Source organism: Sarcophilus harrisii, chromosome 3 (genome assembly GCF_902635505.1).
Source record: "Sarcophilus harrisii chromosome 3, mSarHar1.11, whole genome shotgun sequence".
NCBI classification, from domain to species: Eukaryota; Metazoa; Chordata; class Mammalia; order Dasyuromorphia; family Dasyuridae; genus Sarcophilus; species Sarcophilus harrisii.
The window spans coordinates 293,863,207-293,887,992 of NC_045428.1; the positions used below are offsets into that span (position 1 = coordinate 293,863,207).

At 36.3% G+C, this 24,786-nt stretch overlaps 1 protein-coding gene across 1 annotated transcript in view; it reads right to left on the reverse strand.

The window, feature by feature from the left end:
- The window catches only part of CCDC191 (coiled-coil domain containing 191), a 96,388-nt gene that overhangs the window by 18,017 nt on the left and 53,585 nt on the right, over window positions 1-24,786 (reverse strand). Inside the window, exons 9-13 of the mRNA XM_031959684.1 lie at window positions 19,097-19,343; window positions 11,729-12,168; window positions 10,673-10,785; window positions 7,785-7,867; window positions 6,445-6,546 (exon numbers count right to left, since the gene is read on the reverse strand). Coding sequence (XP_031815544.1) covers window positions 6,445-6,546; window positions 7,785-7,867; window positions 10,673-10,785; window positions 11,729-12,168; window positions 19,097-19,343 — 985 coding nt within the window. The remainder of the gene's footprint in view (window positions 1-6,444; window positions 6,547-7,784; window positions 7,868-10,672; window positions 10,786-11,728; window positions 12,169-19,096; window positions 19,344-24,786) is intronic.

The window sequence follows — 24,786 nt, forward strand, 5'->3', positions numbered from 1 at the left end:
TGCTGTTTCCCACTATCTTGTCTCTCACACTTGGCCTTAGTGAGGGAGGGCTGGCAGGTAAGGGGCCCTCCTAAGTCCTCTCCTCTGCATCTGAGCGATAAAAGGGGATTGAAGAGCACGACTCCCTGTAGGGGACGGGAGAACAAAAAAGCCAGGCCAGAACCACTGTGGCCACGCTCTGAAAACAGTGGGAGGGAAGACTGTGCATGGGGAGGGGGAGAAAGGGGGGGATTCTGCCTCTGTGAGGCTGTGAGATGAAAGAAACCTCGCCGAGCCCGCTGGGAGCACGGAACCCCTCTCGGACTCTGAGAACCTACGAGGCGCCACTTGTTAGACTGAAACAGGCAGGAGTCAGACCCCATCAGAAAGGGGTTTACAATGGTTTCTCCTTTTAAACACGAAGATGGAGTGAAGTGAGGAGGGATGGGGCATGTTGGATAAACTTAAGTTTCTCAGTCTAGCAAGATAAAACAACAAAAGGAGAATCTGATGAGAAAATAAGCTCTTCTGGGGAAGGAGGAGTTTCAGTGACAAAATCAAATATGTCCCAATGCTTGTGAGTGGGTCTCCTCAAAGTCTGTCTGTGTAACTTATTCTCTGGAAAGAGTTAAGTGATGATCGTAATGCTGTGGGCACCAAATGGAAAAGCAGCCTTTGTTCAAATGAATAGTTCCCTTCTTAATAAAGCTGGTATAATAACAGTTATAATGGTGTTGATGATAATAATAACAATAGTAGTGGTAATAAAAAATAGATAGCATTTACATAGCAGTTTAAAGTTTGCCAAATGCTTTAAATATATTATCTAATTTAATTCCCACAACAACCTCAGGAGCAGGGGTTTGCTGGCAAAATGTTCAATTGGTTCCCTAGGGGAGAAAATGTACTCTTGGCACACTTTTAAGTTTAAAATACGTTATTAACATTTTCTCTGTCACTTTCTTAGGTCTCCACAGTTAACAAAACAATAAATCAGCCCTGATTTGTAGTGTTTTCTGATCTCTGAGGTGTAAATGCTCATAATGAATATGCAATAATCAGTTCACTAACTGATAAAAGCTGGTTCCAGCACATTCTTGCTTGGGTGGCAGGTGTTATTATTACCCTCAATATACAGGTGAAAAAACTCAGACAGACAATGGTTAAAGGGGCCCAGAGGCAAAGCTAATTAGTGACTGCAGCAGGACTTCTGACTCCAAGTCCATAACGCTATCTATTGTACCACCTAACTAATTTTTAAGTGTATCACTCTACATAGAGATGTTTCTGAATTAAGTGTAGTACACAGAAATACTTGTACTGTATGATTTTGGGGATAGGGTGAGGATGGGAGGGGTATATGAAGAATCTTATGCCTACATGCTTATCATGAAAGTAATATATATCCAAAAGAATCACCACTGATGTGAATTTTAAGTCGCAGAATTGAATTAATTATGGCTTGAGGCTTTTAACCTGTCCATCTGGCACAAGCTGTTGACTAGGATCCCATGAGAAAAGGTTAGCAGCTGTAACAATGCTGTATATTTATTTATTTATATAGTACGTGACAGAAAAGTTGGAAGCATTTTAGTCCCAAACTTAACTTAGCTGGATTGCTTGGGAATAGGATGTTCTGATTAAGTTTTATGGTTATCTGAGGGTCAATTAAAATTTCTGATTAGCTAAAGGTTAAGAAAAAATGTCCATCTTATTTTGCTTCTTGAGAGAAAATGAGACAAGAAAGTTAGACCAAAGCAGAGGTGATAGAATGAAAGAATAGTCAGGAAAGGAAGGACTAGAGCCCACAATGAGAAGAAATAAGGCAGAGACAAAGACAGAAGCATAAGAGAATAGAATAGAAGGGATTTTTTTTAATAGTTTAAAATTATAGAAGTATCGATTATGGCTAATGGTGAGTTCAAAAGTAAGCTATAGGCAGAAAAGTGCCCGTAAATGTTTAACAATTGTCCCTTCCCCCCCCAAAAAAAGTGTGCCCAACATAGTGTAATCTGCAATTATTAACATTAGACAATCAACAAAACAATAAACCAAGCCCCGATTTGTTGTTTGCTATTTCTGAGTGTAACTGCTCACACTGAAAATTGTTAAAATTGGCAGAATCCTGAAACACCCCAGATGTAGTCCATAGAAATAAAAGGTCAGGATGTTTCAGGGGATGTATTGTGGAGAGGAAGACTGTGACCAAAGGGATTGAACTCATTGAAAAAGAAAAGTGTCATGAAGGCAAATAAATTGCTGCAACAGGATTAATAAATCAGGTCATTACACAGAAGGATAGAATGAACCATAAGGGAGAAGTTACTGAGTGTCAAAAAGCTCTCAACGTAAGATCTAGAGATGGCCAAGTGGAGTAAGGAGTATGATGATGCCTCCTCCTGGGGACATCACAAGAGAAAGAATATCCAGCCCAGAACTGGAAAAGTAGCCAGGGACAATGATTTTCACCTGGGCAGATGGTAATTAGGACACTGATTACAGAAGCATTTTGAGGCTTTTTCCTTCACTTTATAATATTCATTTAATTCTAAAAGGCACTAAAGGTAATAGAAAAAAAAATTTCTCCTCCTCCATTAAGGCACCAGAATCTGAATTTGTTCATTTGATGTCTCCCAAATTACAACTGATATTGCTCTGCCAAAATGAACTTCATGGATTCCAGTCAAAGCAGTGTTATGCCAGGATAGGAAGGTAAAGAGGTTTTTTGTACTAAGGTCATAGATCTAAGGAATACTCACAGAACATAAGTTGGTTTGGGCAAAAAGCTATATGGAGTTTTCTCTAGTCTCAATTGTCAAGTAAGCATTATAAGCAAATGAAAACTTTTTTTGCATATTTCTCTTTGACAGATCTCACTGTTTTTTTTGTTTGTTTGTTTGTTTTGTTTTTTGGTGGGGGCCAGTCAAAAATAATTTGGGGCACAAAATTTGGTTCTACTACAGTGGTGTTTTGAAAAACATAAGTACTGGGCTAGGATCAATGTGATTAAACCCATTTGCTTTGCAAATACTTTATCTATCAATCATCCATTAAGCAAAGAAAGTTTCTTTACAACCCATGCATGTAAGTGAAAAAGTGTTATCAGTAGCAAAGTATTCAAAGACATATCATTATAAAGTTAAAGATGATTCAGCAAAAATTGTAGGATATAAAATTAACCCACAAAAATCATTAGCATTTCTCTACATATTACCCCCCCCCCCAAAGTCCAACAGGAAAAGATATAAAGAGAATTCCATTTAAAATAACTATAAACAATATAAAATACTTGGGAGTCTACCTGCCAAGAAAAAAATCCAGGAACTATATAAACACAACTAAAAATACTTTTTATAGAAATAAAGTCAAATCTAAATAACTGAAGAATCATTTAATTGCTCATGGGTAGGCTGACCCAATATAATAAAAATGTTAATTCTACCTAAATTAATTTATTCAGTGAATAATTTATTTATTCAGAGAAATATGAAAAATAATGACAAAATTTATCTGGAAGAACAACAGGTAAAAACTATCAGAGGGAACAATGGAAAAAAAAAAGTGAAGGAAGGTGGCTTAGCAGTACCAAATCTTAAACTACTGAAAAGAAGTAATAATGAAAACAATCTAGTAATAGCAAAGAAATGAGTGGTGGCTCAATAAAGTAGATTAGATACACAATACAAAGTAATAAATAGTCATCTAGTGTTTGATAAACCCAAAGATCCAAGATTTGGGGAGAGGAACTTAATATTTGACAAAAATTGCTGTGAAACTGGAAAATAATTTGACAGAAACCAGGTGTAGACCAACACCTCACATCATATACCAATACAAGGTTAAAATGGATATATAATTTAGACATAAAGCAAATCATAAGCAAATTAGGGGAGAACAGAAAATTTAACCTGTTAGATCTTTGGATATGGGAAGAATTTATAATTAAAGTACAGAGCACATTACAGGATGTAAAATAGCTAATTCAGATTACATTAAATTAGAAAGATTTTGTACAAACAAAAGCAATGTAACCAAGACTGGAAAAAAAAAAGTTAAAAATAGGAAAATGGGAAAAAAGTTTTTACAGCAATTTTTTTAATAAAGGTCTCATTTCTCAAATATATAGAGAACTGAGTCAAATTTATAAGAATATGAATCATTTCCCAAATGATAAATGGTCAAAGGATATGAACAGGCCATTTTCAGAAGAAGCAATCAAAGCTATCATATTAAAAAATGCTCTAACTATTGATTAGAGCTGTGCAAATTAAAACAACTCTGAGTTACTACCTCATATTTATCAGATTGTCCAATATGACAGAAAAGGAAAATGACAAATGGAGGAGGGAATGTGGAAAAATTGGTGGAGCTGTGAACTGATCTAACCATTCTAGAGAACAATTTGGAACTATGCTCAAAGGGCTTTAAAATTGTTAATACCTATTGGTCAAGCAATATCATTACTAGGTCTGTATCACAAAGACATATAAGAAAAGTGAATAGGACATTTATGTACAAAAATATTAATAGTAGTATTTATATGATGGCAAATGGGATCCATCAATTGGAGAATGACTGAACAAGTTGTGGTATATAATCGTAATGAAATACTATTGTGCTATAAGAAATGATGAGCAGGATTGTTTCAGAAAAATCTGGGAAGGCTTATATGATACAAAATGAAATGAGCAGAACCAGGAGAATATTGTACACAAAAATTGTATGATGCAGTATTGCATGTGATCAAATATGGATAACTTAGCTACTATGAACATACAATGATCCAAAATAATTCTAAAGGACTTCTAATGAAAAATGCTATTCATCTCCAGAGGGAAAAAAACTGACAGAGTCTGAACGCAGATTGAAGCATAGTTTTTTCATTTTCTTTATTTTTCTAATATTTTGACTAATATCAAAATATATTTTGCAGACTTCAAAAATATAATCTATCTCAAATTGCTTGTCTTTTCAAAGAGGGGAGAGAAGAGGAAGAGAGAGAAAGAGAGAATTTGGAACTCAACATTGTTTAAAACAAATATTAAAAATATATTTTATGTGTAATTGAGAAAAAATAAAATGAGAGGAAAAAAGTTAAATTTGGGTTGGTTTTATTTAAAGTGATTTCTGTACTACTAAAAAGTGCTAGACAAAAGGCTAAATTTAAATTTTAAAAACCCAGGTTTTGATAAAAAGATTTGCAGGAAATATAACAGCTACAAATCTGATAAAAAAAAAAAAAAACTCTACAGAACTCACACTTCTCTATAAGAATAATAATATGGACTTCCCAATCCAGTTTAATTCAGCAATTTATTAAGATGCTACTATGTTCCAGGGCATTGTTGCTAGGCACTGCAAATGCAAAGACAAAAATGAAAAGTCTCTGTTCTCAAGCAGTTTATATGGTGCTGGGGGGTTTAACACACACACACACACACACACACACACACACACACACACACACAAAAGCTAGAAATGCATTTTTTTCAACTCTGATGGGCTGGTCAAGTTGTTCAAATGCCAAATGTATGCTTGCTTAAAAGACTATTTTATGGAGCATTCGCCCAAGGCAAGTGTTCACATGGCGGTCAGAAGAAGTAATACAAGGATCCTCTCAAGGTCTCTCTGAAGAACTTTAGAACTGATTGCATGACATGGGAGACGGTGACACAGGACCGGCCAATATGGCGTGCCCTCAGCAGAGAAGGTGCTGTGCTCTAAAATAGCTCAAAAGAAACATGGGATGCACAAATTTAAAGAATCCTGGACTACTTGTGCCTGACCTATGGCAGAGCACTCTGAGCTCGTGTAAGCTGGCCAGCCACAGTCAGACACACTGAGATGTGACTAACATAGTTATGTCACTTTGCTGTTCTTCAAAAACAAGGATAACCAACCAACCATAAGTGAGTAAATAGTACTCTCAATACTTCAATGGCTTGCTGATTTCACTGATGCTGTTGAGACTCCATTGACTCAAATGGGAATACATCTTTTCCTGCTTATCCTATTCTACTCTTGTCCAAGTTTCCCCTAAATCTGCTGCAGGTGTTCCACCCAGGATGCGGGAAGCCTTCTCCTACATTTTTGGAAATTGTGTGGAAATCAATGAAGCTTGTAAACTCTCTATGGTTTATGCCTTCACTCTTGTTACTTGATCAACTCTTTTTTTTTGGTTATATATTTCTTTATGCACTTTTCCTGAATGATCCTTTGTTTCCTCCTAACATTATGAGAACAGCAATGAAATACTCTGGCTGGCTGTTCACCACTTACCCTTCACCCTTGCCATAGAACCAGCCCTCTTCTCTTCCTATTATATCTTTCCTTAATGACATCTTTTATTCCTGTTCTTCTTTGAAGTTCCTCATTGAAGTTCCTCATTACTTATATATAACATTGGTTATTTAAAGGCACTGTACTCAATAAATATTTACTGCTTAATAGGTATGTTATACTTACCATTTTTTTCAGTCTCTTTTCTTCTCGCTTCTTTTCAATTTGGAGCTCTTTTTCTTCTGCTTCTTTTCTCTGACGTGCTTCCTCTTGAGCCTTCAACTGAGCCTATTTAAAAAGAAAATCTATAGAAGAACCCAGATTCCCCAATTTTTCACCTGTGACCTTTGCAATGAAACTGGATTTATTAGACTGGAAAAAATTAGACTGCTTCTTCCACACGAAGATATCTACTGTCTCTGAGAGAAGCCCCTATTTATAAAATTATAATAATATATATAATATAATATATATATAATAATATAGAATTAAAACAAAAAGAGACCTGAGAGACCTACTTAATACAAAAGGAGCAAAAAAGTGATATATTTAATGTCATGATGGGGGTGAAAGTGGATTTCTTTCAGAAAGAGTCAGTTTATGTTCTTGATATGTGAAAATGAACATGGATGGACAATTTTTAGTCATAAACTAAATTGCTTTCTCCCTGTGACTTTCAGAATCTGACTTAGGTGCTGTATAAAAACTGTTTTCCTTTATTTAACCAGAATCATTGTGTCATCCATATGGCAATTCCTCCAACATAAATCTAGTGGTTGGAAGCCAGAGATCATTAGCACTGCACAGAGGTCAATTATACATTCAGGATTTCCCTCCGTTGGAACTGTGACTCTCAGTAAGATGTTCCTTTTTGGTTACTTATTCCTCTGATGACATCTTTTAGACATCTTTATTTCCACAATTCTTCATGATGGGCTGCAATCTCTTCATGCCCGCCATGCCCCCTGTCCATTGTCAGTGACTGACAACCTTAATTTTTTGGAGGCTGTGGTTTTCAATGATGTGTAGTTATTACTTACTCTAAATTTGTCAGCCTATCATTATCATTTCATTTTACCAAGAAACTTGTCTGTAATTGTAGTTCTTTTTTTCTTGGCACATACATAGGTTTTCTTATTACAGGCGTCCCTTGACTCACAGCACCAAGATATGTCTGGTAATCACCCTTATACTAGGATTGTAGTAAAAGAAATCCCTAATATCAGGGGTTCTTAGCTGGAATATGCTAACTAATGCAATCTTATAAATTACATTCCTCAAATTTCCTAAAAATTCTTTTAGTAGTTTCCTCCTACCCAAAGTATATTTTATTATTAATGAAATTAATAATATTTTCCATTTGGCCAGTATGTTGTTACCTTGTCTAAGCAAGGTTTTATTTCCATAGGTAGCCTAAATATCATTGTCCCAAAAAGCTTGATAAGCAAAGCCGTTTTTAATTAAAAAAAACTGCAACACCCCACAAACTCCATTTCTGGTCTCAAGTAAACTTCCATTTTTATTACCAATTTCTCCTCTTCTTGTTTTTTCTTGATCTCTGCTAAGATTTTCTTACGTTCACTCCTCTGAAGAGCTCTCTCCTCCATGGCTGGAAAATAGTAACAAGGAAATTCAGTACTTCATACCAGAAGGATAATATAAAAGAAAGGCCTGCACTTTATGGTATAAGAGATGTTTCTCTCTTGGAAATTTATTAAATATTGAGTATAAATATATTCATATATAATATATGCATTATATATTTATCATGTAAGATATATGTAATACATAATTATATAAAATATATAATATATAATATATGTGTATATGTATTACGAACACACATTGTATACATTTCTGTAGACATTTGTGCTAGGTAAGAACAGTTAGAAAAATGTATTGTTTTCCTGTTTAAACTTCATTAATGGTTAAAGTAAAAGTCTGCGATTTGATTATAGGTCCTGCATAAAATAAAATCTGTGTTTTCACAAGTACTTTTGATTTTTACTGGCTTTTTTCTCATACTGGATAATTTTCACTAGATGTGGAAATACCTATGATTGAGAAATAGATTCAATTAAACAAAATGACTATAGTACATAGAAACAACTAGAAGTCTATACCCCACCTTCATCCCTCAAATACCCAACTAGAGTTTGCTAACTGTTCTTTTCAATATGTACATAGTTGTAGTGACTGTGTCCATGTATGCATAGCAAAAAATGATATATCTAATTTATCAGTGATTTCTGGGAAGACAAAGGATTACTAGAACTCATCATCTAGTGCTATGATACTAAAACATGTGTTTATATATGTATGTGAGGAGAGAGAAAGAGAGGGATTGTAAGAGAGAGAGAGAAGGAAAGGAGAGGAGAGAACTTTAGGGTCATGATAAATATATTTTAATCCAACTTTACGTTTCAGATTACCCAGATGGGTACAGGGGATGGAATTGTACCAGACATTTAGAAAACTGGCATCTGAAAAATGTTGACTGTTGGTCTCATCTTCTTGCCAGTCTACTAAATATCTAGCCAAAAAGTAAAATGTGTAAGATGCTTTGCTAACAGAAATCTGTCATCAATTAGGCTTTCATGGTGTGAGGGGGGTGGGTTTCCAGATACTTTTCACCTCTGCCAGTTGACAGCAGATTTCAGTTTTTTTTGGCCATGCCACCAACAAATGAGTATTAGAAATGAGGTTCTGCCATAAGTTTGGTGGAATAAATCCCAGTACCAGTTAAAAATAAGCAAAAAACAAAAAATAAAAAATAAAAAAACCCTCACCTGGAACACAGAGCATTTCTGGTTCTGCCCTTAAGGATGATCAAAAATTTAAATCTTTTCTATATGGTGGGAAGATTTACAGGTCAATACCACACTGATATAGTGGGGGAAAATAAGTGTCAAGTGAGCACCTATTTTTCTAAAGGAGGAATAAGTATACTGCTGCAGTCTGAGTTAAATAATTTTTTTTGAGTAAGCAAATACATGACATGACAAAAGTGAACCATTAAGAAGCATTATGTCTCTAATAATGGTTCTCTTTTCCCTTCTATCTTGAATTAAAAATAGAGGGCTACTCTTAAAAAGCTTCTCTGGTCCAAAAATACTAAAAATAGATATGAACTCTAGAAACAATACTTCAAAAAAAATCCATATTAGAGTTTTTGTACTCCCAAAGTGCTCAATCAGATGCTTCTTAATTACTCAAAAGTAAAATGGGAAGACAGTGGCAATGGAAAGACTGCCCACCACTCCTGTCATGGTTTTAATTCTATAGCAATGTTTAAAAATCAGTAGTCTGATGACTACATAATTGCAGAAAGCCCATTGGAAGCCTCAGAATTTTATGGAACACAAAATCCTATAAGACCCTAATTTTGATAACTATAATAACTTGATTGATAGGTTGATTCTGGTGTAGTGCTAATCTTGCCCACTTTTTAATTTGTGCAAGTTCTAAGGTTATTCTCATCTGTATAAATGTACCATTTTTGCAGAGCCATAAACTTGTTATAAAAATAGGGTTTTGGCCAAAAATTGATATATATCAAATTTAGTAGTGGTTTCTGCTAAATAGTTTAGCAGTATGGTCTTAGCTAAATACTACGTGATTTCTGCAGGAGAATCAAGGATTACCAGAACCAGTGTGATGAGATTCTACACATTCTTGAACTCTAGGGGAAAATTATGTGACTTGTGGAGAATCACACAGCTAATAAGTGAAGGAGGTAAGATCCATCAAATCTAGGTGTTTTGATTACAAACAGAGCAGTTCTTCTATGATACAATTCTCAGCTTTGTGTTATCTATAGAGCTGTCTTTTTCCATCTTAAGTATCCTAATTTCTGGCCCTTTCCATGGAGAAGCGTGTTTAAGATCTTCAAGGCCTTTGGTGTGGTGAAAGGGGACAAGAGAACCAAATTAAGTTAAAATTCTCATAGATCTAGAGCTGGAAGAAACCTAAGAGACTCTCTATAGTTTAATCTTATCATTTTAGAGATGAAGAAACAGAGGCAAGACAGGTTAAGATACTTGCTCAAGGTAACACAGGAAGTAAAGGAGCAAAGGTAGGATGCATACTAAGGACCTCTGACTCCAAAAGCAGTGAATATCCCTTCCAATCTACTATAATCTCTCTTGAAATCTTATATTTTTGCCTCAAGACTCTTCTAAGGTGGTATTTAGGAAACAGTCAAGAGAACAGTTAATGTGAACACAGCATGAATACAAAGAATTTAGTGACACATAGGAAGACTTGTGTGAAGTAATATGGAGCAAAGTTAAGAGAGCAATATATCACAATAATTACAACAATGGAAATAAAGTCAACTCTCCTTTAGCTAAAAAAGCCAAAAAGGTCCTAAAAGTCTTAGTTAACATATTCTATGTAGAAAAAAGACTCCTGCCTTTTAAAATAGGGTGTGGTGTTACCAATTGCTTTGACTTCTTTTTGGATGCATAAGGGGAACTTTGAGAATCAATCTTAGGGCTGTTAATCACAGAGGATGGACCAGATGAGCTGTAAAAAAAAAAAAATAATCAAGATTTAGTCATTAGGCCTCCAAGAATTCTTTGGCAGATGATCCCAAAGCATTAGGTAAACTTTAGTTAATCTTTACTCCAAAAAGTAATGAAATTATTATGAGGTCCATTCTATAAACTGGTGTAATGAGGGATATTGATGCTGATGACCCCATTTTAATGCTCTGGTCATGACCATTTCCTAAATGTTCCATGTATAACTACAAGCCCAAATAAAGTTTTTAATGGTTATTAAAGTGATTTTATGGAGTCACTGTATACTTCAACAGGATGAGAAGTTTCTATAGTTATTGTAAATGAGTTATTCTGGATCTCAGTCCACAGGCTGGGGTTCGGGGATTATGCCATTTAGAATACATTCTGGAGACAGCTAGCAGGTGCAGTGGACAGAAATCTGGCCCTGATAAAATTTCAAATCTCACCTCAGAAACTCATTGTGTAATCCTGGGTAAGTCACTTAACCTCCCCCCTACCCCCAAAAAAGAATACATTCTGCTCTACTTTTTTTTTTTCAGTCTCTAAAAAGAAACAATTAGAGCAGATTGTGATTTTTCTCTTTCACAGTATATTAACTGGGCAAATTCATTATAAGAAAGTATGTCAGAGAAGCTAACTGGGGTACAGATTCATCTTGGAGACATACCTGTCTCCAACTATACCTGTGCCTCGATATACCCTTCTGTTACTTAGTCTAACTGGACTTCTCAAAGTGGATGCTGGTCTAAGCAGAAAGGAGCGACAGAAAGATGCAAGAAAAAAAAAGGCAGAGAAGGAATTGTGAATTTGGAGGTTTTGTGAAAAGACAAGGGCATCTATTTCTTCTGAAAGACTGAAGACAAAGGAGATTTCCCAGACAGAAATATCACAAAGTGAAACCAGTCTCCAGCCCAGTTCGGTGGTGCTCTAATGACCTGACATACATTGACATCATCTGGCGCCCCTTCTTGGACTTCTCCTCTCTGGGGTTTGACTTCAGCCGGGTGAGAGCTGCCGTCACTGCCGTAGCCCACTTCGCCTCGTCTCTTGCCTCCCTTAGTCTCTGGTTTTCTTGCAGCTCAAGGATTATTTTCTGTTGTTCCTGGAGTTTCTTCTTTTGTTCTTCAATCACTTGTTTCTGGAAAATGTGGCGGTTGTGGAAGTGGTTCATGTAAGGGGACATGGGTTTCTGGTTGGCAGTCCTGATTGGCTGACTGCTACAAATCTGATGCAAGGACTCACAACTTGGGTTCTTGGCCTGAGAAAGCTCTGGTGAGTTCGGAGGGACTTGGAAGACAGACTTGGGGTTTTTGCATAAAGGAGGACTGGCTATGTAACCATCACTCCCCGAAGGCTTCTCCTGGGAAAAGGCCACTCCTGGCATCTGAAAGGGAAAAGTTCATTACAATTCACTGGATGCAAAGGAGATAATACATTTAGGCTAGTGGGGCTTTGAGCATTTGCCTTTAACTCCATTCCACTATATGCCACGGGGTACCACTGACTCCACTGACCCCCCTGACCCCGGTCAACTTTCTCTATATCCCTAATCCTGTGCAGGCCATTGTTAAGATAACAATTACAAAAGGGATACAGGAAAATATAGATAGATCATTGAAAGTATGTCCCCAGGTCAGTTGTAGTGTCATCTTCACATGTGAAAAAGGATGCTTTCAATCAAAACCAACACTTGAAATTATTTGTTTTAGCATGGGACACAAAAGAATGAGATTAACTCCAGATACGAAGTCCAAGGACTTTTATTATGCACATTATGCCAAGTATGGTTACTGATCTTTGGTAGTAAATTGGTCATCTAATATTTTTTCCTTTAAAATATCTTAAAGCTAAATAATATCTTAGCAAATCAAATATCACTTTGCTTTTTGGTTCTAAAATTTATTCATTCAACAGATATTTGCTTAAAAAAAAAACCCTTGTGTACACTGCAGAATTTAAAAAGCTTAGCTAAAACACCATCCCTACTCTTTAAGGATTTTGTAGTCTAGGGAAATAAGATAAAAATACAGAATACTATTATGACATAATACCTGTACAACACAAGTGCATTAGGGAATTATAGAATTATGTTGGGTTACAGGAGAAGGCTATTATCAACCCGGGGGAAGAATGGAAGCCTTCAGAGATGATGGCATTTGAATTAATACTTTAAAAGATGGAAAATAATTACTGCAGGCGTTGAGAGCAATGTGATGGAAGGCATGGAGGCAAGAGAGTGAATGGTGTCTTTGGTGGCTGAGAGTACTTCAGTTAGGTTGGGGAAGAGAATATATGGAATAGAGCAAAAGAATCAATTCTGGGTGGTGCCTGATTGGCCAGGACATTGAATATCAGACAAATGATTGTAAACTTTGACCAGGGATCCTTGATAGGAAGGCACCGAAAAATTTTGAGTTGAAAAGTGACAAGAACTATGTTTAATAAAATTTATCCTGACAGCAGCCTGAAAGACAGATTAGAGGGGAAGGGGAAAAAATGAAGGCAGAAGATGTTAGGAGGTAGTTATAGTATTGGTGGTTGGTAACAAGGAACTGTATCAGGGGAATAGCTGTGGAAATGGAAGGGAGAGCAATCGAGACCAATGTGTATAGGCAGTAGGGAAGCAGCCAATAAACAGGGAGAGACTGAAGATAAGAGAATAGGGATGACGGGGAAATCTAGATAAAATGCTATGGAATGGGATTGCTTGGTCAGGTACAAAAGGTTAACTTCAGCCAAGAGAGGGACCATTCATTTTGTGAGACAAAGGTGAAGAAGGAGAAAGTGGCAAGAATGGAAAACAGACTGGTGTAGGGAGAGATCTGTGGCAGACAGAACAACCAGACAGAACAACAAACAGGAGATGAGGGTCTATACCAGAGTAGTGACGATATTAGAGGAATTAAAAGGTTTTTTTGAGAGAAGCTGCAAAGGTAAAATTAATGGACCTTGGCAACAATTGAGTATAGGGATTAAGAGAGTGAGGAGCTGAGGATGATACCAAAGTTGCAATCCTGGAGTACTAGATAGTGCTGCTTTTGACAGTATCAGGGAAGTTGGAAAGTGAGGTTATTTTGGGGGGAAAGTTAATGAATTCTGTTTTGGACGTGTTGTCCATACGATATTTAAAACTGGTTAGTTCGAAATGTCCAAAAGGTAGCTGACGACTGAGAGTGGAGATCAGCACAGGATTTAGGGATGGATAAGTAGATGTGAGAGTCGTCAGCACAAAGATGATCATTAAATCCATGGGAGCTGATGAGATCATTAAGTGAAATAGCATAAAGGGAAAAGAGGATCCAGGATAGGGTCCTGTTGAATGCCCAGGATTAATAGGCACGCCTTGGATGAAAAGCTAGCAAAGGAGAACAAGAAGAAGTGGTCAAATAGGTAGGAGGAAAATCAAGAGAGAATGGTGTCATAAAACAAAGGACCAAGGAGAAGAGAGTGACAGTATTAGATGGCTTAAAGAAGTCAAGATGGATGAGGATTAAGAAAAGGCCAATAGATTTGATAATTAAGAGACCATTGGCAACTTAAGAAGGTGAAGTTTCAGTTGAATAATGAAGTCAGAAGTTATATTGCAGAGTTAAAAAGAGAGAAGAGAAAAAATGAAGGCATCTATGGTGACAGCCTTTTCAGTTTTAACCATTCAGGAGAGATATAGAACAACAGTGGATCAACTGAGAGATTTTTTTTTTTGAAGATTGGGGAGCAATAGACAAGCTGCCAGTATACAAGGAAAGACTGAAAATAAGAGAATAGGGATGACAGAAAGGGAAATCTGGATAAGATGCTCTGGAATGGCATCACTTGTATAGGTAGGAAGGTTAACTCCAGAAAAAAGAAAGACCATTTATTTTGTAAGAAAAAGGTGAAGGAGAAAATGGCAAGAAGAACCTGAGTGATGATATGAGATGAAGAGAAGGGAAGAAAAGGGAGCTCTTGGTGAGTGGCCCTAATTTTTTCACTAAAATATGAGTCAAGAATATTGTGAGATAATCAACTCTGATTGACTTAGCTCTTCATAGCAATAAAATGATCCAAGACAAGACAAAAACTTAGGATGAAAAACACTATATTCAGAGAAAGAACAGATAATATTAATGTATATCAAAGCATACTATTTTCACTTTTTTTGGTGGATTTTCTTTTTGTTTGGTTTTTTCTTTTATAACATGACTAATTTGGATATATGTTTCAAATGATTACACATATATAATCTATATCAAATTATTTGCCATTTTATGAAAGAGGAAGGAGAATTGATAGAGAAAATTTGAAACTCAAAATTTTATTTAAAAATGTTTTAAATTGTATTTCCATGTAATTAAAAAAAAACTATTTAAAATATGGGAAAAGGTTCCCAAATGAGTATGGGAAGAGTAGCTGTGGGATGTTCTGGGCGGGATAGAAGGGTTTGTAAGAGCTACTGTGGTTAATGGAATAGTGAGAGAATACCAGAGGAGCAGAAATTCCTAGCAACAGTGTGGGTCTAATTGATGTTATGTAACATTACTTTTGTAATGGACCCAGGTAGAATAGTTGCATGATTTTTTCTTCATTCAGCAGCACCTGTGTGGGAGTGAAGGCAGTGAATGGGAGTAATTAAGGCTGAGGCTAGACATTGATGATATGATAAGGGGGTAAGGGATTTAAAAGATGTGTTGAACTTATTCACCCAGGTGTCACCATGGGGAAAGGAAGAATGTGTGGCTAGTGTAGGAATGATGGCAGGAGAGAGAACTGAGGTTTTGAGGAACAGAGGAAAAAAGGAGGTTTTGAGGTTCTGCCGTGCAGAAGAAAAGCTGAGTTTAGTATGAGAAGGCATAGCTTTGGTAGAAAAGCTAATAGATTGGGATCAGATAAGGGAACTGCAGAACCCATAAACACAGAGGAGGTGCATTTGTGGGTGATGGAAAAATCAAAAGTATGGTCAACTTGTTGGCTGTTTGAGGTGAGGTGAAATAGCTTGGAGGAAATCAGCAGGTTGAGGAACTTGGAAGTTTGGCTGTTTGAAGATATATCAATATATATGCTGAAATCCCCTTGTATGAGAGGAGAGAAAGATTGTGAACCAGGCACTGAATTCTTCAAGAAGGAAGGGGAATGTCTTAGAGTTCTGAAGACAACAGTTACCAGGATTCTGATTGGGTAATAGATGTAAATTGTATGAATTTCAAAGGAGGAAAGGTTACTGAGTGATGGTGATAAAGGGGAAAAACTGTAAGTGGCAGTGGGGAACTAGGAAAATTCCAATTCTCTTACCTCAACCAATGAACTGAGGAGAATGAGTGAAAGTGCATCTAGTCCTGGAAAGAATCAGGAAGGCTATGTCATTAGGAGCAATCCTGATCTTAGTGAGAGGCAAAAGATGGAAGGAATGAGAAAGGGAAGAGATTTATGAGGATTGAAATCAAGAGTTGGAACAGAAGGAATAGTGATAACTTCCTGCCTCAGGGCAGGAAGCCAGGTTGGAAACTTGATAGAATGGTACCCTTTCCCCATACCTTGACAATGGGTATCTGGTAAAATGGAATGGCGCTTTTCCCTTTGCCACAGAAGGCTGGAGAGACCAGACAGGAGAAAAATGGGATATGAAGGTGGCCACTTCTCCAAGTCATAATTCCTCTCCCCTAACCTGCCTAGGGCCTTAAATGTATAATCTTATTTAAGTCTCACTGTGAGCTAGAAAGGATACTACAATATATAATATCGTAATGTATTGTAATACAAAATATACTCCTCTATTACAGATAAGGGAACTGAGGTTTACAGAGATGAAGTGACTTTCTTGGGGTCACACAGCTAGTAAGTACTGGAGTTGGCATTCAAATGCAGATTTCTCTTGAATCTAAGTTTAGCATTCTTAACACTTCATCAGGGTGCCTTTCAAAATTCATCAGTTTTAAAAGCTGCCAAGAGGTTGAGGTGTTTGAGAACTGAAAAAAGGTCATTGAACTTGGTGATTAGGGTGTCTTCAGTGAAAGCAGCTTCAACAGAGTGAGGGGTGCAAGATGCCAGAAAAAGTAAGTGATGAAGAAGTTGATATATTCAGCAGATACAATTTTTTTTTCAAGAAGTTTAGCTGTGAGAAGAAAAATGGAACAATGGTTGATGAGGCTAAAAAGGGTCAAAGGAAGACTTTTGTAAGTTTGGGAAACCCTAAACATGTTAGTAAGCACAGCCAGTGTTTAAAGAAATGCTGAAGATCCATGAAAGAGAGGATGGATATAACTTGTGGAAAATAAAGTTGGGAAGGAAGGGGCTTAAAGGATTAATACAAATTCCCCCCTTCCCCCAATTTTTTTTCTTTCTATGACTAAAGGATAAAAAGGACTGTGATGACTGAGAAGTTCTGAGGACTGGAGGAGGTGGTCATCTCACTTTTCTCAGTGAAGTTGTCTACTCTAAGTGTGAGAGATGGGGAGGAGAGACTCAGGATGGAAGAAGAGAAAAGAAGGATTTTGGGATGCAAAGTGTGAGGAATGAGAAGTCACAAAGGCAAAGTAAGATTGAAGAGTAGTAGGAAGGACCTAGATGAAGTTCTGTGACATGAGGCTGTAGCAGGTGAAGTCACCTTCCTTTTGCAGTCCTCCCTATTGATTCTCAGCAATCTTGGAACAGAATAAAGAAATCATTTGGTGGGAAGAACACAAAAAAAGAAGATTCATAGGTTGGGAAAGACTTAAGTTTAATGGAGCAAGGGATTCTAAAGAATTAGTGAATCATCAAAGTGTAATAAATAGTGTAATGCCAAAACTGGGGATGGGGGCAATTGAAATTATTAAAAAATTACAAGTTTACCATAAAGTAGCCTGACATGCCTGGGGTCCTCTGGAATAAAATGTGTTTCTAAAGCTTGGGATCACTGGGATCTGCCAACTTAAGATGGCAGATTTAGTAAATGAGGCTTAGACAGGTTGAGCGATTTGCTCAAAGACATGCAGGTAGCCAGTGACAAAACCAAAATTTTAGCTCAGGTTCTCTAACTCCAAATCTAGAATTCTTTTCATTATATCACTCTGCCTTCCCATTTTCTTCAATCATCAGTCAGAAGTGGCTAACTCTGAACAGCTATCATGTAACCATGGTATTTAATAGTATGCTTCCACAGGGCTCTGTACATGTCAAATATCTTTATATGTATTATGCCATTCAAAAGCTTGAGGCTTTCAGATTTAGTTCCAGGAAGAGGGTGGAAAGGAAGGAAAGAAAATCTCCCTAGTGAACTTATCTACTGCCAAAACAATCTTGTAATTAAAATTGTCCTTCTCAAATCCTTTGATTCCACATAGTCCAAGGTCTGACCAGCTTTTGTGTCTACCATCTGTGGCAGTGGGAGGGCAGGAGACAATAAACTGATTTACATTGAGTTTCTAAGTCATTCTGTTGCTAGAATAGTGCCATGCACCATGCTTAAAAATAATTTTGAAGTCTTTTCTAAAGATCCAAATGAGGTAAAAAGATGTGCTATATGGAAGTTTACCATGTGATTCAGACCTTTGCATGTAACTTTTCATTTCAGAAATGTCAGAGGACAGCTATTCCTAGGAATGGTGACACCTGTTCACATAATTTAGCAACAAGCTGAGTTTGTGTTTTAGGGTTCTTTTAAACTTTGTGGTAATAATATATTATTAAGTCAGCAAGACTGAGTAAAAGCTCGGAGTACAGCCACAAGATTTCTTTTGAATTATGGTGACTTTTTTATTTGTAAAGCTAAAAATTAAAAAAAAACCTATAATGGTACAGATTGTTCTTAATAATACAAGGCCAAGCAATCTGGCTTAATTAGAGAAAATCACCCACCATCCAACTGATAATTTTGAACATTTTCAAGGCACAATATTCTTAGTATACTTAACTGTTCTTAGTAAACCAGTTCCTATAATTACATAATCAGAGAACGTCTAAAGATTCCACATTCTCATTGGTATGTATTATATTTTTCATCTAAGAGAATATCATGGTTTTTTTGATTACCAGTTTTGGATATGATAACCTTTTATTTTCATTTGCCTTATTTTTTGAGAGCATTATCCTTTGTTGATGAAATTTTCTCTTCTTGGTCACAGTTTTTTGGAGATGATTAAATCTAAGAAATTAACACTTTAACAAGGTTTTCATGAACTAAAATATCTTAAACAAATTAACATCTTAAACAAGACTGCTTTCATTTTTAAGAGAACTAGACAACGCAATACGGAATCTTTTGTTAAGTGTTGAAAGGATTTCCTAGAGTAACCATACCTGTCACATCAAGGCAAAATTTAAATATAAAAAAAATAGAATAAGCAAAAAAAAAATACCTCTTCTTTTTTGATAGATGAATTTTGGGATTTCTGCTTTTCCCCATTTCTTATGTCACAAGATTCATTTGAACTTAGTTTCCCCAGGGATGCTGCCTTTAGCAACTCATCCATTTTCTTCCGAGTTTCTTCCTTTTTCAATTCTTGCTGTTTCCTTCCATATTCTTTTCTATGTAAGTGTTGCCACTGCAGAAAATAGTGTCCTACAATTCTCCTCCAGTTGAAATCTGTTGCCAGTTGTTGTTTTCTAGATAATAAGACATAAGGGTGCTGAAACTCAGTTTTATGCTCATAAAAAGATCACATAAAACACATGTCCATCCTGATTCCAACACATTTTTTCATACTGTACTATCCTGGATCATCTTATATATTCCCTCAGCTTAAGTCTCTTGCTGCAAGAATAGAGCCATTAAGATATTCACTGTATGGAAAAAGGTGATTGTTTTATTAGAATAAACCATAAAAATGTATTTAAAAGTTGTTTGAGATTACTGTGAATAACTTGTAATACACGACAGAGAGGTAGAATAATAAATAGAAATTTTGGTGCTCCTTAAAATATGCCGAGGCAAGTAGTATAAAAGGCATATTCAAATCAACTTTTGAAGATAAATTCAAGAGTAAAAGTGGGTGCTAGGTAGAGAGAGCTGACTTTGCAAAGGTTGGAAAGAGAAAACAAGCCTAGGATACTGTCCCCATAATGGTGTTTAGAGGAGAGACAGAAATCTGGGTCACTAAGTGGTTAAGGGAAGGGAAGGGAATAAGGTAAGGCAAGACTAAGTGCCTTTGTATGTATAGCAGCAGAAGGAGAAAGTATACCACATGCCAATTTCTTATTTTTACTAATTATTTTTGCTAACTACATACTAAAATCTGTTGTTTCTACTTGTTGAAAGAGTATAAATGCTATCCATACCTTCTACCTTTCAAAATCTTTAATCAAAATTCCAATTGCCCTATTTTAGTTATGACAGGAGAGGAATAGGGTAAGAGTTCTATGATCAACTCATCTAAACATTTTAAAAAGTGAGGTAAAAAGAGATGTTCAGATATAATAAGAAAATTGAATATAAATGCTTAGAGAAAAAGAAAAACAACTACACTATTAATATATTTTAAAATAAGTAAAAGAGGAAAGCAGCCATTTGGTTAAAGTTTTACAAAGGAAATAGATCTCACTTTCCTTTCAATATGAGTAACACTCTTACAACTTGGCACATTTGCTTAGGTTATTCCTTATCCTTGGGAACAGCTTTTCTCTTTATTTGTTGACTTCCTATAAAGCCCAAGTCCTTTATGAAACCTTTCCTGGGCTTTCTAATTGATAACAAAATTCCTTAAAGAGTGGGGCCATTTATAACATAAATTTTACATACCTCATTTTTTAGTTTTATACTTAATAAATATTTATCATATCATCAAATTATAATTGCCTTGAGCTTTGCCAGAAAAAGAAAATTTCTTTAACGGTAAATAGGCTCTATTAGAGTTATCCTGTACTATACACCAGTCCACAAAGTCTCCAAACGCTTTGCTCGTGCACTCCTATCATTACAGCATTTCAGAATATGCTACATATTTAAATTTATCATTGTTCAATTGTTTTTCAGTGTCGTCTGATTCTTTGTGACCATACTTGGAGTTTTCTTGGCAAAGATGTTGGAGTGGTTTACCATTTCCTTCTCTAGCTCATTTTATTAAAGAGGAAAATGAGGCAGACAGGGTTAAGTGACTTGCTCAGGGATACACAACTAATAAGTGTCTGAGATGTATATTTGAACTCAGTAAGATGAGTCTTCCTGACTCCACACCCTAGTATATTTAAATACAGCATACTTATGCGAATGCATAAGTCAATATGTACATTTTTATTACTTATATATGAGACATACATACTACTGTACCAATAATTATTTTCACCATATAATTTATACAAAACAATTTTAAAGGATGAGATAAAGATTAAATAGCATTTGATTCTAGAGTCAACAGGGAGCTATGAAGTTTGTCATTTAACTCAATCCATAGCTACAACCCAATTAAAATCTTGATAGCTGTTTGTCCACAGATATCTAGAATACGCCCCTTTTTTCCTTAATGAATTCAGCTCCTGGTTCATAATTTTTCTCTCCTCCTTATAACTTCTTCCTTCAAATTAGGGAACTTCAAGATATCTATATTTATATATTCTCCTTCAAATACCCAAGTATCACCTTTCTTCAGCTTAATCACTTCCCATGCACTATTCCTCCACCCTTTTTAGACACATGGTTATGCCCTTGATCTTGCAACCACCTATAAATGCAACACTTTTATGTTCTTGAACACTGAAATTCTCTTATCTGATCACAATCTATTATCATTCCCTTTCTCCATCCGCTTGGCAATCCCTAACCCTGTTCTTCATCCTCAATGTGACCTTCACACCCTTCAATTCTTTCCCAGGCCATCTCTCTAGTATTTTCTATTCCCTTCTACATCTTGACTCCTTGTTGACTCCAGCCCAACTATACTTTCCTCTTCTTGGTAGTGATGAGAGATAATCCATTTTACCTTGCCAAGGCTCAGTCTTGGATGACCCCCAAAACATTGTCTGTTTTGATACATGTATTGTAGAACTAAACTGAAGAAAATCACAAAACTATGCTGACTGATTCACTACAAATTTATGTTCCAAAACCTCAAATGGTTCCTCTTTGCTGTAAGGCCATCCTTTTATACCTTCCTAATAAACCCACTATCGCATTCACCACTGTGATTCTTCCAAACCTTTTCACTTCTCCTCAAATCTACCCCTGACTCTCCTTTCCTCTGTTCACTCAACTTTGCCTCATATTTTATTTATTTAAAAAATTTTATATAAAGTTTTTTATTTTAAAAATATATGCATAGATAATTTTCAACTTTCACTCTTGCAAAAGTTTGTATTCCAATTTTTTCCTTCCCTTCCTCCCATTTTCTCCCCAGATAACAAATAATCCAATATATGTTAAACATATGCAATTCTTCTATACATATTTTCACAATTATCATGCTACACAAGAAAAATCAGATCAAAAAGGAAAGAAAATAAAGAAAACAAAAAGCAAGCAAAACAACAACAACAAAGTGAAAATACTATGTTGCAATCCACACTCGGTCTCTACAGTTCTCTCTCTGGGTGCAGATGGCTCTCTCCATCACAAAACCATTAGAACTTTGTCTCAGATTTTATTGAAAAATTTTAAGCCATTCTGCAAGAGCTCTCTCTTTCCCTACCTCATGATCCCACATCATCCAGATATCTTGTTATTATCTTTCTTCCTGTCCCACACGGTCCTTTTCCTTGCCAAGGAAAATGCCTCTACCTGCATAGGTGATGCTCTTTCATTCCATCATCTTCTGCAAATTGCCTCCTATCTCACCCCTACTCCCTCATTTCCATCTTTCTCTGCCTAATGGTTGCTTCTCTACTGCTTATGAACATATCCTTGACTCTCCTATTCCTTCACTTGATCCTTTCTTCCTCACTAGCAATGATCTCTCCTCCCTTTTGTGGCTCAACTTTTTGAGAAAGCTGTCTGCAACAGGGGGCCTCCATTTTCTTTCCTATCATTCTCTTCTTGACTCTATATAGTCTGGCTTTTGACATCATTCAATCAAAACTATTCTCTCTAGAGATGTTAATATCTATTAATTGCCAAACTCACTGTTCTTTTTTCAGTTCTTATTATTTTAGACATCTCCCACTAGCCTTTGGCTCTGTTATCTGCTCCTAATTTCTCTTCTGACCCAGATTCCCAAATCCAACTGCTGATCTGATAGAAGTTCCATAACCATCTTAAACTTCATTTATCCAAAACTGAACTCATTATCTTTCCTCTCAGACCCTCCCCTTTTCCTAAATTCCTTATTATTGCTGCAGGGAGCACCATCTTCCCAGTCCCTCATGTTTACAATTTAGATTAATTTTTGACTCCTCATTTTTTTTTTTTTTTACCCCTCACTCCAATCTGTTGCTAAAACCTGTTGATTTCATCTTCAATGCATCTCTTACATACTCTCCCTTTTAATTAGGTACTGCTCTCATCAGTTGGTCTTCTTGTCACCAGTGTTTCTTCCAAACCATTCCCCACTGAAGTGACAAAGTGATCTTCCCAGAGTGCAAGTCTGACCATGGGATGACCCTTCACCCACCATTCAACAAGTTCCTTATCACCTTCAGGACCAGGTAGAAAATTATTCAGAGGTCTTCTTTACCTGGTCCATTCTACCTTTCCAGATTTCTTACATGGTACCTCCCCCCCTATACTCTATGATACAGTAAACTAGTCAACAGTCTTCCTCAATAGTCAACAAGCTAGACACAGCATTCCCATTTGGGCTATTTTTCCGAGTCAGCCCCCATGCATGGAATATTTTCTTTTCTCATCTCTACCTCAGATTTCCCTGACTTCTTTAATGTCCCAGCTAAAATCCCACTTTTTACAGGAAGCTTTTCCCAATCCCATTTAATTCAATTACCTCCTCTCTTTTGATTGTTCCCAGTTTATCCTATGTATAGCTTGCTTGAAAATAGTTGTTTATATTTCTCTCCCATTATATTGTGAGCTTCTAGAAAATGAGGGACTTTCCTTTATCTTTCTTCAACTCCCCATCCCTTAGCACAGCACCTGGAACAGGTGCTTAATGTTTGTTTATTGACTGACAACAATTTGCATTAGAGGTAGGAGGAGTTCTATCTTGGGAAATCTTCTGCTGATGAAATGACTGGTCTACTTTTTAAAAAATCTTTTATGCCACTTATTAAATGTAATGTAAATTTCATTAATACTATGCTATATCTTTGCATTTGCCATACAGTTCCCTATTCTCCTTTGGGGAATCTGTGGTTTCCATTCTTTTGAGATTTTGATGTTCCACATTTTACTAATATATAGTGGAAGGATATGGTTGTTAAAAAAAAAAATTGGGATTGTGTGTCAAGGAACAGCTTGGAATCATTAAAAGCACTGTGAAGGATTGAAGACCAGCCAATAAAGAAAAGAAAGGAAAAAGTACAGTCTGGTACAGCCCAGCTTCCCCAAAAGCCACAGCAAGAATGGACCAAGATAAATACTAGGCCATTGATAGTAATCAAAGGAGAAGAAATCAAATTAGAACTTAATCCCTGAGTTTCAGACTTGTTTCTCCCTAGGCTATTGTATAAGGTTTTCCAGAGAGAGCAAAATCTCAGAGACAGCCCTCAGACCTCCCAAAGAGACCAGAAGCACCAATGCTGCCCAGAAAAAATCACCAAAAGAATGACTAAATGAGAAAAAGATGAAGACTTATTGTGAAGTCTGGGATGCCCAAGTCCCAAACCCAAAAACAGAGATTAACTCCAAAAATCTAGAAGAAAAGCCTCAAAGGAAAACACAGTTGTTCTTAAGACCAATTAGAATTCCTAGAAGAAATTATTCAGGAGTTTAAAAATGAATTTTTAAATGATCTTATAAATGATAATGATAGATTAAGGAATTAAAAAAGAAATGAGAGCTATGGAGAAAACACATGGAAAGAGAATTAACAGCCTAGCATAAAAAGTTACAAAATTGTATCCAGGGGCAGCTAAGTGGCGCAGTGGATAGGGTACCAGCCCTGAGTCAGGAGGACCTGAGTTCAAATCTGACCTCAGACACTTAATACTTCCTAGCTGTGTGACCCTG